General features: G+C 29.2%; 2 protein-coding genes and 1 long non-coding RNA gene across 12 annotated transcripts in view; 1 reads left to right on the top strand and 2 right to left on the bottom strand.

Annotated features, from left to right (window-relative positions):
- Window positions 1–14722, top strand: part of LOC100865061 (uncharacterized) — a 203166-nt gene that overhangs the window by 160594 nt on the left and 27850 nt on the right. The window lies entirely within an intron of this gene.
- LOC100865303 (uncharacterized) overlaps window positions 1–14722 on the bottom strand; it is a 40382-nt gene that overhangs the window by 4304 nt on the left and 21356 nt on the right. The window contains exons 3-7 of one of the 9 annotated variants that reach the window (XR_015294460.1): window positions 11576–11824; window positions 11398–11489; window positions 10901–11044; window positions 5833–6030; window positions 5652–5749 (exon numbers count right to left, since the gene is read on the bottom strand). The exons of 1 other annotated variant lie outside the window; for it this stretch is intronic. This is a non-coding gene — a long non-coding RNA (uncharacterized LOC100865303). Of the gene's footprint in view, window positions 1–198; window positions 283–3846; window positions 4054–5651; window positions 5750–5822; window positions 6031–6437; window positions 7225–9439; window positions 9815–10900; window positions 11045–11397; window positions 11490–11575; window positions 11825–14722 lie in introns of those variants that run through there. 7 more of the 9 variants (XR_015294468.1, XR_015294459.1, XR_015294473.1 and 4 more) reach the window with 7 other exon arrangements.
- On the bottom strand, window positions 907–4031 carry LOC105734810 (uncharacterized). Of its 2 annotated transcripts, XR_015294458.1 has the most exons (4): window positions 3559–4031; window positions 2167–2570; window positions 1136–1288; window positions 907–1047 (listed from the first exon to the last, which is right to left on the bottom strand). XR_015294458.1 is itself a non-coding variant. In XM_031915066.2 (3 exons), the coding sequence occupies exons 1-3, from the start codon at window positions 3790–3792 to the stop codon at window positions 1018–1020; spliced, it is 417 nt and encodes a 138-aa protein (XP_031770926.1). In that variant the 5' UTR covers window positions 3793–4031; the 3' UTR covers window positions 907–1017. The 2 variants fall into 2 exon arrangements, 1 of the variants encoding a protein (XP_031770926.1); XM_031915066.2 differs by lacking the exon at window positions 2167–2570.

Here is a 14722-nt window from a genome sequence, read left to right as displayed (position 1 = left end):
GGCGAAAGAATTTACTTTGCGACGGTGAATCGGGATTTGTATAAAAAAAAAAAAAAAAAAAAAAAAAGAAAAAATAAATTCGATAGTGTCCCCCGTCTGATATTGACAAATCGAGTTATCAACCGGCACGGGAACGTGAAAGATCGGTCGTATATCATGTGGCAGGTACTACTTGTTCGAGGTGTTTTATTTACTTACTTACTTACTTCCTTATATATCTTGTATTTTGTCCTGTAAATTATATTTAAAAAATTTTATTCTTTATTTATCGATAAATAAAAAATAAAAGAAAATAAAATAAAGAGAAGAAAAGGGGCAAAATTATAAGAAAATTATTATATAGAGAAAATTTAAATAAAATTAAAATTGATTAGAGAAATGCATCGTTATATTACTCGTTAATTGAATTAGAGAAAGGCTAACTTTCACAAAATATTATATAGCTCGAAACGAGTTCATCGAGGTTTTGTAGTATTCTTTAGCCTGTCAGAACTTTTGAATACCACGGTGTGAGACAGAACTTTTATTTACTTTTGACGGGCGGAGGGTGAAGTTCCAGATTCCATCCCCGCCTCTTTCGATCGGCCGGAGAAAATAAAACCTATTCGTCATCATACGTGTCATGATTTCCGTGGAGAGTTTCAATAAATGTTACTAAAGATATATTGTACTTTTTTTTTTTTTTTTTCATTCTTTCTTTTCTTTTCTTTTTTTCACCGTACGATGCGTGCTTCCATTTAAAGTTTATCGGCTTTGTAGAAACTCGGAATTGTAATTAAAAAGCAAAAAGCTCGTAAAAATGAGAAATGTAGCCATTTGTAAAGGATAAACCAAGGCGTAAAATTATTGTTATGATAAATCACTGAAAACGAATAATGAATTATTATAAATTATTATTAACATAAATTAAATCGTTAAAAAATTTTAATTATTTGGATTATTTTGGATAAAACTTATCTTATTGAAATTTTCAGATTTATTGAAATCAAATTGAAATCACGAACAAAAATTTTCGTATTATTTCCACTTTGCGTATTCCATTCTGTTCTGCAATTCGAAAGGATTGAAATAAAGTAAATTACGAAATTTATTTATGAATAAACTAGGTTCAATAAAATGAAAAGAAACGACATACGCAATGGGCGGGAAACATTTCAACGAAGAGTAACGTTCTCGTGTAACAGGGACTGATGGGAGAACGGTCAATCACAGGGAATATAAACGGATTACATGCCTCGAATGCATTTCTTTCACCTATTCTCACACTCCTTTGCCTGGTTCTCTCCATCTGAAATAGGAATAACTGGTCATTTGGGTGGATAATAATTAACGCGAAACGATTATTCGCTTTTTGAATAAATCACGTTTCTGACAATTGTTAAACGAATATACAATATACGATTTATTAATCTCATGATTGTTCGTTTGAGTTTTTTTTTTTTTTTTTTTTTTTTTTTACCAAAAATACGAAGAGAAATTGCGAGAAAAACTCTATGTGTATTAATTTTCGAACGAATATGTTAAAATCTTGAAATAAATTCAACTTTTGATTTTATAATAAATTAATAAATTTTTTTTTTTTTTTTTGTTTTAACAACAATATTTGAAACGTGAACTAAGGAAAATATATTGGAAGTTGTTATTTTTCCGCATTTTTCTTTTTTTGAAAAAAATATAAATCTAAGTTACAATAAAAATTTGCTTTATTTTATAATTATGATTTTTTTTTTTTTTTATCCTTTCTTTTATCTCAATTTTATATAGTTCATATATTTCTATCTCTTTATTCATTCTAACGCGAAACAAATTTAAAAGTCAACCAAACTTTTTTTTTTTTTTATACAGTGAAAAAAACTTTCTCTCTTTCCGTTTCCCAGAGTATTTTCGTTGATATTTTCCTCTTTCCTTTTATTTTTATTTCCTGTTGATGCAATTTATTTCATTTATTAAAATATTTAAAATACATTCAAATTGATCGCAAAATTCACGGAGAAACAAGCATTTCTACGAGATTGTGATACACTCTCGTGTATCGATCGTGTCTTTTTATCTAATTCTTGTTTCCGTTCTGGCTGGTTACCGTTTCGAAATTCTTTTCAAATTTTCCACCGTTTCGCGAGCAAACAAATTTTCTGACAAAGATGAATTGTTTTACGTGTTTATTACCGCAATTGCAGAAATACAAGTAACGGTCTTCAATCTTGTTCCGCCCCTCTCCTCCCCATCTTTGTTTCACATTTTACATTATTTCGTTCCATTCGTTTCCGGTTTTATTATTTCTGTATTATACACGGGATGAATAAATGCATCAAAACGCGTTATTGTCATTGCTAATAATTTACGATGCGCTCAATCGAGCGTTACAATAAAATTATTAACGTTACATTAATAATCGTTATCGCGTTCCGCTAGACGTTTCATAAATTTTTTAATTTAATATTTCTATCCATCGATTATTTCCTCTTCTCTATTTCTTTTATTCTACATCTCTCCTTTCCACGTTCTTTTATTCCACGTCATATCCAATCCATGGCATTGATTATTCCCTCCCCCTCCTTCTTTTATTCTACCTATAATAATTTTTTAAAAATTGATAAAGAGGAAAAACATGAGGTCGTTAAACGAGAAGAAAAGAAAAGAAAAGAAAAGAAAAGAAAAAAAGAATAAAAAATATCGAATTGATTTATTTCCAAGATTATCGCTGTTAAACAATTAACGGCCCTTCCTCGACTCGGTCGGTACTTTCGTTCGAAAGAAGAAATTGTCCCGAGGATAAAAATACGCTTGACATGGCACCGAGAAAATATTGCGGTATATGAAACGGAGACACTTTATCGCTACGATATATATCATTCTATTCACTTACTCGTGTGTTGCCTTTCGGAATGATAGTAAAGGAGAATATCGTACAGGGAGCGGGGAATCCGCACTATGAGATTTTTCGAACGAAATAAAAACCGGCATGTTTTATAAATGACCGGACACGCGAGCATTCTCAAGGGGCTCGAGCAAAAATGTACAAGCCGAAAAGTGTGGTAGGGATTTTTACTATACCGATGAAACGTTAGTAATTTTACAGTTTAAAACGTAGCGAGCAATGCGATAAAATATATATTCTAAAAACGTTATTCCGTCTTGGAAATTAGACTCTTTGGAAATGCAAATTTAATTTGCGAGCTCGCAATAGAAAGCATTGTGTACAACTTAAACGTTGTTAAACTTTCTCTTTGGACAAAAACTTCTTTGTGTGTACACGTATACTCGCGTAAATTAGTAAAAAAGTTAAAAAAGAGTTACGAGGTTGTCGTTTACCCATACTTCTACTTGTTTTTATAAAAATATAACCGGGATTGTGGTAATATTAGCTTTGGAGGTTAATATTACAAGCCATAATTTCAATCTTATCGGTTTCCGATACGCGGCTGGTATGGAAATGTTGAAAAGTACATTGTAGCAAAATCACAGTGCAATATAATGTCCATCGTATCACAAAGTACACAAATATGACCCGGTACACAGGACAAAGTGAAATAATATATGGAATGCAAGTCGGATTACATTTGCATCTGTCATCCGAATATCTCCGTCCTCTCCATATATGTAGATGATGTTGTCACGATTCATCGGAAATTTGCCGTCAATCTGATTACAAATTTCAAACCAGTATTGAATTCCGTTCGATCCTGGTGTCATATTTGTGTGACAGTGCCAGGCAAGCATTGACCATTCGGTCTCTGTAGATTGGTGTATATATACACCATGCGGTGTAGCCCTACCCCCACTCCTTGTCATTGCTCTACAGTGTGTTCAACCTCGCGTCTGGCCGGAGAAAAATTTCCTCCCTACCTAGTCGGTTGCAACTGAAATTGTTGCTGATGCTTTTTCATGGAGGATAACTCGACGAATGTCTTCACGACGATCGTAAAAATAACTTTATCGCGAATACAAGAGTCTATTTAACGTTGGACGAGTGTAATCCTATTCGTGAAACACCGTCTGTATACGTATCGTTCGTGTGCACATACGAAACTGAATTCTCCGCACGCGCACTTGAATAGTGTATCATATAAATACACGCGCGCGTATAGAAATGGAGTGGGGATAGAAGGGAGGGGACAGAGAGAAAGAGAGAGAGAGAGAGAAGGAGAAAGGAGAGAGAGAGAGAGAACGTTTACATGAAACACGCGTAAACGTATGCACTCAGAGATGCTGGCGTATGCGTGTAGATGTAGCTGCATACGGTACACATTACGAGGAGTATCCATGGAGTGGAGATCGTTCTCCTCGCGTTGCCATTCCCCACTCTTCGATGTAACCTCTTCCACTGCTTGCTCCCGCCTTATTTATCACAGTAATTCTCAATAAACTACTCGCTTCCCTTGTCTCTTGCTTACTCATGAAGTAATAAAGTGAATTTACTCCAATCTACAACCTCTTTCATCGAATAGTTCTCGTTTTATATCGTTGCATTCGATGTGTTTTTCTCTGTTTTTGGTTTCCCTTTTCCTTTGTCAATTTGTTTTTTTTTTAAATACTTTTTTATCTTTTTTTTTTTTTTTCGTTTTTTTCGTTGTTTATTCGTCGAGCATTGTAAACCGATCGAAATGTTGTTTTGTTTGTAACTTCGATATCCGAAAACTTCAAATTTATTGGAAATTTTACAAGTTTGTTAGTTTCTGAAAAGAATTGTCGAGTAAATTTTTTTTTTTTTTTGATTCAGTTTCTTCGATTCAATAATTTATTTCATTATTTCTTTATTTGAATTTGAAAATTATAAATATATAAATAAATAGAGAAGAATTGTTAAAGAAAAATTTAACAATTTTTCTCATTTAAATAAAAAAGTTTGAATAATTCATTGCTTCAAGAATATAAAAAGCAATAAATCGATAGTTTTTATATTTCTAATAGTTTTTATATTTACTTTTTATTAGTATTATGCAGAAAGAGTCATTTAATTTAGTCATCTAAATTTACTTTTAAATTATACAATTGTTATTTATGACATTTTCGTGTGCAATAAATATTTTACAAGTAAATTCAAATGGCAGAGTTAAATTACGTACCGTGTATAGCTTTCAAAATGTATTACGAGAAATAGGAAAATACATGGTAATTTTTAAAAGACGTACTCAAAGTTTTCAAATAAATCAGAGTTTTTGGAGTATCGAAGTTTCGTTCGAGTATAAGTTTATGAACACTGAATATTGTGAAACTTTTTATACGACTAGGAAGAAGCAAAAATCTTGATTTTTACAAGATAGAGCTTATTGTTTCAGCATTTTCATTTTGGCTTATTGATATCAATTATTGTTTCTTTTTTGATATTTTTTTATCAATAAATATTTCGACAATGAATAATATAAGTAAATTTGATAAGCTGACACGTTAACGGATATAAACTAATTAGGCAATAAATATAAACTCGGCAATAATGTCAGTCGTAACAATTTCGCCAAGTAATCTCCGTGAACGTGGTCGTTAATTTTTACGATCGAATATCTCACCGTACAATGTGTATGAGCTAATGATATAATGATATAATGATTTATATAAAATTGTTGTGTTTCTTTCATCTTTTGTTTTTATGATAATATGAATAAAACGAATTGAAAATAAAGTTATATGAAAAACAGAAAAAAAGAACAAACCTATCCAATAATTCGATGAATTTCGTATTCATCGAAGGAAGAGTGAATCATTCGCATTGGAAGATTCTTTTGACGTTATTCAGCCTTCGTGACTTTCACTAAAAAAAAAAAAAAAAAAAGATGAAGACAGAAACACGAGTGGATATTTTCAGTTGGATTAGTTCTAAGTACATCGAATTACAAATGTCGATTATTTGCGTTCGTAGTGTTGCCAGTGGGCTGATATTTCGTTATTCCACATGTACAATACATCAGTATGGATCACGGACGAGGAAATAATCTGTTGCTGGTGAATCATGAATATATCCATAAGGTTAAGTGACGAGGACGAATATATAAATGATTGAAGTAATAAGAACTTGCACAGGAACACAGGACACTAAAATCAAATAGTTTATTATACGTGAGAAACAATGAGCCATAGGCAAGACAAACAAAATTATAATTTAACACAAAATGCATGTACAATATACCAACGTTTCAAGTAGAACGAGTTTAAGAGATTAACCTAACCACCTTCGAGAATGGAATATTGGTATATACAATAAGACACATAAACAATTATTTTCAATGAAAAACTCATTTATGCACTTAAATCCATTTCGAAAATACGATTTTGATAGTTTAAACTTAAGTTTTAAAACTCTCTTGTATAATGATTTAGTAATTAATAATATTAGTGAATTCACGAATTACGAGTTATAGGTTATGAACTTCACTTTTAGAATTTTATGTGAAATAAGATAATTAAATCACACAAAATTTTATTAATAAAATTTAATTTACCTTATTATCAAATGTTATGCAAGAAAATTTATTAGTATCCATCACAATTTAATAATAATATGTCACTAACAATATTAGTTTAATCATACAAGATGTCACTATGAATTTTTTTCGTTACACAGCCTTGTTTTCTTTGAATGATTTATTCAAGTTCTTGATTACTTCTGATTACTTGAAAAATTTGTTCAGATTTTAATTTTAATTTTCATATATCGTAACACACGAATCTATGATATAGAGGGTTAACGATAATCTTCTTCCACGAACGATCTCGGATTATCACAAAGCGATGTGAAGAGGAAAATGAAAGCGTCGAAGGCCCTTTAAATTTTCATTATCGATATTCGATAACGGAGTGTACTGTGATACGTGACTATCCAGATAATTCCATCGTTTAAAATTCTTTCTCTAACGAATAATTAATTACACCATCGGTATTATTATTTGAATTCAAAATAGTAAATAATATTATTTGCGTTTAAAATTGAAATAGCTCGACCAAAATAAATAAAGGTTTTAGCATTTTTATTTGAAAATTATCGAACTTCTGCCATGTTTGAAACGTACAATGTTTTTCTAACTTTTAAAATTATTCTTTCGTGCCGCAACTCTAACACACATATACACATCTGAACTTTTAAAATTTTTAATATTTTCAACGTATAACAGGTTAAATGGATATCATTTCCGCTCAGTTGAATTTCAATTTAAATCTCTTTGTTATTTTACAGTTTACCACTTTCTGTTTGTAAAAAATGAAAGTAATATTTCATTACATTTTGTTAATTCAATATTATTTTTCGTGATAAATTTCTATTTGTAAAAAAAAGAAAAAAAAATAATATTTTATTATATTTTGTTAAGTATTTTTTTTTTAAATAATAAATATAATAAAAAAAATATAACATAATTTATGGAAATCATCGAATTATGTAAAACATAAAATGTAAATTTGACAATGTTAATTTTACGATGCTTATGATATTTCGCTTATTATCTAAATTACGTGAAATCTGACAAAGCGTTTTCAGTTAATTGTGATTGTAGAAGTAAGTGGGAAGTTAGAGCAAATTACGTCAGCTAATTCGATAATAATGCATTTTCGTGAATCACAAAGCTAATATGCGTCAGAAGATACATTCATCATTGATGTCGGATGGAATGCGATCATTGGTATTGTTATTAGTTTCACAGATGAACACGTTAACGTGGCTCTAATGCGAAATGAGTCGCGGAGAAACAAATATCGATACGATCTATGATAACATACATATGACATTTGTAGTTGGGCATGCTTGTGCAGTATGTGCATATTGTAGGCAACTTGGTCGATAACAAGCATGCACATCAACCGTCGATAAAGCAGATTTAAATTGCATTTATTTTTTACTGCATTCCTTTTTATCGAATAACTTTTTCAAATAAAATTAAAATAAAGTTGAAATTGCTACAATATTTGAAATTATTCAACGAACGATGGATCTGAAACTCGTAACAATTTAATTAATGTTAATTTATCGTAATGGAAATTATACGAATGTAATTTTTATTTTAAATAAAATATTCGATATACGTAGTACTACAAGCAAAGCTACGCGAATTATATGAAAATTATCGTTGCCTCTAACGCGCACAAAGAGAAATGATTTTATGATCGCCAGACGTATTCAGCAGCTCGTTGCTGAAACGTAGCAATAACCGAGAGTGGTGAATTTTCATTTACTCGGTATCGTTACTTCCATTTCTGTATGCAGCGGGAATCATTTTGAATAGAAAGTGAACAAAGCAAGCTCTGTGGTCCGTTTATCGCGTTTTATATGATTTTTAAATTGTTGTCCGAACACATGTGTTTATGCGTAGGATCCAATAACATTTGTATTTTAGGGATAAATATTTCTCCGTGATATATCGAAGTGAAAATATAATGATATTAAATCTCAGCGTGAATTACTTTCCTCGATAAATTGAAACAAATGTCGAATATTTTTCAAGAGCTTAAGGCAAAGCTTAATCGGAACGACCTATAAATAATCGTAGTCGAGTTTTACCATTATTCAGCATATTTTATTAATATCTCCTTTTCTAAGGCATTTTTAATTAATCACGCGGCGATAAGGCGAACAGTGGCGTTTCGTAATTCAAAGCTAATTTAATTTTAAATCATTATCATTGCTATGAAAAATATTCATGAACAATTACAATCTTTTATAAAATTTCAATTAACCAAAAAAATTATATATGAACTTAATAATTAATTATATTTTTAATCGAAATGTTAGAAATTTAATTAACGATTTTGATTTTGCTTTAATTTTCGATTACTGTCGTTTTGTTGTATTGAGAATTTCCATTCGTTAACCCGTTCTTTCACTCTGTTATTGGAGGAGGAGAAAATATATTCCGGTAATTTACACATTTGTTCTAAAAGATATTCGTTGAAATAATAATTGATACAATAAAGTTATACACGAATATTCCGGATCGGAAACACGATAGTGAGTCAATTTATCAGTCTTCGTTGTTAATTAAATTTTATCATCGTTCGTTATCGGTGCTAATTGAACTCCTCTGTTAGCGTGCAATGGTAATTTTCTAAAATTTAATCTGGTATATGGAATATTCAGGTATTATTTACATAAATCGAGGCTCGCTTCGCGTATTGATTTTTATAAAGTTTGAATGCATTGCTTAATGGAAATCACATTGATAGGACGCCGCCGGTGTAAAAAAATATGATGCAAAAACGTAGCGAGAGGATTTTCGAGAAATTGAACTTCAACTTCGAAATCAAACGGCAATGAAATTAAAGCTTGAAATTAAATCTCGTCGAATTCGAGTTCATTTATAAATTAAACGAGTTAAAAAGTATATTCATGGCAAAGTTCATGCGATAAATAAATTAAAATATTATATCAATTATTGAATTAAAATATTATATTCGTTAGCGCAGAGAGTTGGAAGATAATGAAAAGGAGAAAGAAAAAGAAAAATAGATTAAAATCTTCGTTTGTTAGAGTAACAAAGAATTTTATATATATATATTTTTTCTATTCATCTAACTATCTTAACGTTTATTTGCATTCCAATTTCAACGGAGAAATACTTTGTACAAGTTGTAACGTAATGAAGATAATTAAAATACAATGTAAACCCCGACGCGTATCGAATTATGCAAACGTGCAAGAGTGTGCTTATTCAGAAACAAAACACGCCAGCTCGTACAATGCATTATTATTTGGAATTTACGACGGTGCTCATGAGAACGATGGAAAAGGATGGAGTCGTATTCCTCTACACTTGTTATCTTATCGTGATCTCTAAAGGGTTCGAGCTCGGATGGTGATCAAACATTGAAACGGGTCGAAATCGAATTTCATCTGGGAAATTTGTTAAAATTTAATTTTAATCTTATTAGTCATTATCGTTTATTTTTATTTAATGTTTTATAATATAGTATTTTAAGTACAATTATTCAAAAATAATACTTGTATAAATGAAAAGACAATTTGACAAGATATAGCGAACGAAATGAGAATCACTGACACGAGCAGGTTGACTACCCCCCGCCCACCGCTACTCCTCTTTCCCCCCTGATTTCATGTTGGAGCAAAGCTCATGTTACACGATGCAGACTATCTTCCGGCCAATCGATACGTACTTAATTAATTAACCCTTTCGTATATCACATATTATTACTAATTGTAAATCCAACGAAATATATTTGTTTCAGTTGCTAACGAATCGCGTTAATAAGTATTTTGTAATGGCATCGTTTGTTGAAAATGAGAGAGAAAAAATAGACGCATGTACAGGTGAATATTTTTAATTAAAAGTAATTTACGTTATGAAATTTGTTCCTAGAAGTTGGTAGAATAATTTTGAATAATATTAAAATTGGCGATGTTGTTAAAAATTACAAAATATGAATAATGAGTAAAATGAAAGAGAGAAATTGTATTAAAATTATTAATGTGAAATATTCAATTTCATTCCTCTCTCTCTCTCTCTATAATAATTTTTTGTATTTCATATTAGATAGAATTTATTTGCTTAAAATTAATTCAATTTTTAATTAAATTTTATTTGCTCTAAATATAATAAATATTTAGAAAGATTTATTTTTTTTTTTTTCAATTGAAAAACAAATGGATAAGTGGCACGAGGGATATTAAACGGAATTCAAGTTAGTGTTCTACGTAAGAACGTTCAATTTTTCAAAAGTTCCGATTCACTTTGTTTGAATGAAGCCAACTGAATGCAGGTAAGATTACATTCTTAAAGTAATTTAAAGTTCGTGCCAAGTTTCTGAGGTTCTCGTTGTTAAACAGCATTAACTCGGTATTGGAGTTGATTTTACGTAAAAAAAAAAAAAAAAAAAAAAGAAAAAGAAAAAGAAAGAAAAAAAAGAAGAAATAAAAAGGAAAGAGAGGTGTATCTATAGAATTAAAAGAGCTGAGACTCACTGGTAAATCTTGCTTATGTTTTTTTTTTTTTTTTGTTTTTCTGTTTGGGCCAAGAGAACCCCGGTTGGTTGTTTGTTCTCTCTGTTGGAAACCAACCACTTACGAGTCACTTTCTTAATTAACCCTTATCATTACAAATGGTACCTACAACATACATTATATTCTAAAAAACCTATTTTTTATTTATACATATATACGCAGCAATGTACACATATATTATATATATATACTTGTTGTACTTGACGTATAATTAACGGTAAATTATAACAAAACTATGTTTTCAACAAAACTTTTGATTATACTTGTAATGAATTTCTAAAAATGAATTTCTAGCGAGAAAAAGTATTGTACCGAATTTATAGAAAGCTTTTATAAAAACGTATAATATTATAACCAACTTGCACGCATTAAATTGTCATGAATTATGTGAATTTGTTGAAAGCATTTGAGAAATAAAATTCTTGAAGTATATATATTATGACATATGAATAATTTACTTGGTTTGTTCCGACCTGACTTCTCTCTATGAATTGAATATAAGAGAAATATCTTGTACTGACATATTCATTTAGGTTATAAAATTTCTAACCTAGAAAATTAAATAAATTATTTGAAAACATGTAGCATGGATTTTAATGAGAAAATAAAAAATCTAATAAAAATGTCTGTTCTTACTTGATGCACTATCGAAAGAATGAAAGTTTTTCCACCATACTGGAGATTGTAATATTTATAATTGGATATTAGACAGATATGGGAATCGTTCGTATACGGTGGCTTGTAAAAGTTCGAATGAGGTCGTGGTTAGTATACATATACTTACTAACGTCCCGTAGAACCTTATTCGGGTCACTTCGTGACGCTTCGTAACCCTTCGTGTGTCACTTGTATTTTGTGGTTATTCGGTGGGTGAGCCGGATTTTCCTGAATAAAATAATAATAATTAGAATCATATATTCTTGAAATTTCGTGTATCAAGAATTATCTCGTAAAATTTTGTTTAAATATTCTTTTTTTTGATTAACTTTGATTAACTAATTAATTTTCATAGATTATATAAAAAAAATATAGTTAAAAAAAATAAATATAAAAATAAATACAATGTTATTTACTGTTTTTATAATTCACTTTTCTCAAACAATTTTAAAGTTTATTTCTATTCACTTTTATGTAAATTAATTAAAGTTTTTCTTACTTGATAAATTAAAAAGTAATTTAAGAAAAATAATCAATGCTGTAGTTGTCAATTACAGCAAATTACAAAATTCCTTTGTGGTCGTTAAATTATTTTCATAAAATTGGTTACGCAAATGAAGTAAGTTGCAACGGAATGAAGAGATTATTAAGTTTAAAATAATTAACGGAACAATGGATGTCAAATTGTTACATAGAGACAAAGTCTGCATTATCTACCATTTTCACTGTTTGCTCTGATGGTAACAAAATAGGAATTGTTTGTTCTCCTAGCTTTGAAAATTTAATTAATAATTCATCATAGTTCGTTATATTCGTTATATTTATTTAAATACAATTAAAATTCGTTAAATTATTTTATATGTTTATAAAAAAAATTTTACTAGAAGAAACTATTAAATTACTTTCAAACAAATGGCACTGTCTTTCGATGAACTTTTCTTATGTGCATTAAAGACCCTATTTCATTCTGTTGAATTTTAACAAGCTTTGAATAAGTTTTGAGATTATTTAAATGAAATTTCAATGAAGTCGGAGGGGAGGGGAAAATATTGGATTTAAAGATAATTATAAAGAGGAGAACGGAGAGTAAGTTATTGATCCAAGGAGGAAGACGGTGCATTTATGAAATTGCATTTATGAAACAGATAATATTTTATAATTAAGGGCATCAATTTCTAGGCCACACCCACACATAATGCCGTGGCTCAAGTATCATTGTTATTCTCATGAATTTAAATAACTTTTTAATAATTTTATCCGTGATCACGGGAATAAGTGCTGTTCAAACATAAAAGCTTATAACTAGAATTTTCAAAAGTCCTAGAGTCATTGAAAATTATAGGATTGAATCAGAACGAATTTATTTTATTGCTGGAAATTTTGTATCAGCAAAATTGAATTTCAAAGTATTATTGCTTCCATTTAATTTTCTCTCTCTCTCTCTCTCTCTCTCTATATATATATATATATATATATATATATATATATATATATATATATATATATATATTTTTACTTTACTTTTTAATTCAAAATTTCAAATATATATATACATAATTACATCGAGTATAATTTTTTTAAATATAACGCAGAATATAATAGAATTCGAATAAAAGGCACGAAATTGATTATAGTACGCACAATATATGTATATTTATCTTGCGATGCTAGAATATTATGAAAGGAGGAGACATCTGGCGGGGAATGAAAGTACACTAATAGAGGGGACGGATACCATTAATAATTACTTTTAATGAATTTAGTTTACGAAACGCGAATGAAAATTTGTATTTTTCAATACGCTACGAATGGAATCCAAATAATTATTTAATCGAGTCAAAATAAAAAAGCAAGACTGAAAAATGATTTAACAACGGGAAAAATTTGAATTTATCATTTGACCAATGCATCCATATTTATATCGGGTACTTTTATCGAGGAACTTACTCGTTCGAGAATACCAGGGAAATTAATTCAATTTAGTTGCCGTACAAAAGAATAATGGACTGCGATTTAAATGGTATTGTAAACCTTGTGCTGGAAAAAAAAATATTGCGCACAAACTTCAATGAGTCATCGTTTTAATAATAGCGAACAATCAGTTCGTATGATGATTTTAAGATAATATTATTTTTTGAACTTATAAATATTTTTTCTTTTTTTTCGAAAAAAAAAAAAAAAAATTAAAATCTTCATCGTTTTCGTGTTCATAAATAATTACACACGAGACAATAAAAGTTATGCTTCTTATCAATCGTATATTACGTATATTTTTTATGATATATTATAATTATTTTTTTATATTTTTTTAACGTGAAAGAAAACCGTGTTTTATTTTTAACTTGATAAATATATATATATATATATTCTTTTATAAAGTTTCTTACGCGTTATTAATTTTTCTAAAACGAAATATGATAGAATATTGTATGTTATTGTTAAAAAACGTATTTTCAGAGAAAATTCAATATAGCCCACGAAATATTGCTGGAAATATTTCTCGTCCATTGAAAAGGTATTACTTGTATATCGTGTTAGTTCTTTTTGCACCGTACGAATTACGAGTTCTTGATTTTTCGAGAGAAGTTTTCCTGCAGTATTATTAAGTACTAAAGTGCGGCTTCTATATCGATAAAAGACTTAACTTCACGATACCCATACATAAAACACGATATTCACGAAAGATTTCGAAAAAAACAAGAAAAGGATGAAAGACTCGTTTTGAATATAATCGAGATGCAAACAAATCTATTGCTATTCTTATATATTATACCTTTTGAAATTTGAAATTCGAAAATAAAAAAAAAAAAGAAAAAAAGAACGAGAAATATTATTTTCGAATATTTTCTCGATAATAAAATCAATTCGCAATATGCAATGATAAAACAAACATTGGATTTTTGCTAAGTAATTCAATAGTAGTTAAAAAAAATATGACTTTATCGTGAAAATATGTAGAGAAACCAATAACGACAATAATAATTGCGACGTTAAAAAATAAATAACAATAAATAGAAAAAAAAAAAAAAAGAAAATAACACGTCACTTTTTAAATTGAACGACTCGATTGATTATGGTTATTATACTTTGTATAATAAAACACAATGTTACCGAGCGAGCAAACTG

This window comes from Apis florea, unplaced genomic scaffold, assembly GCF_048593485.1.
Source record: "Apis florea isolate Af1SG1 unplaced genomic scaffold, ASM4859348v1 contig_2153_pilon, whole genome shotgun sequence".
Taxonomy (NCBI): domain Eukaryota; kingdom Metazoa; phylum Arthropoda; class Insecta; order Hymenoptera; family Apidae; genus Apis; species Apis florea.
The sequence above is the reverse complement of the archived record's forward strand: the minus strand, read 5'-3'. Positions and strand labels throughout refer to the sequence as shown.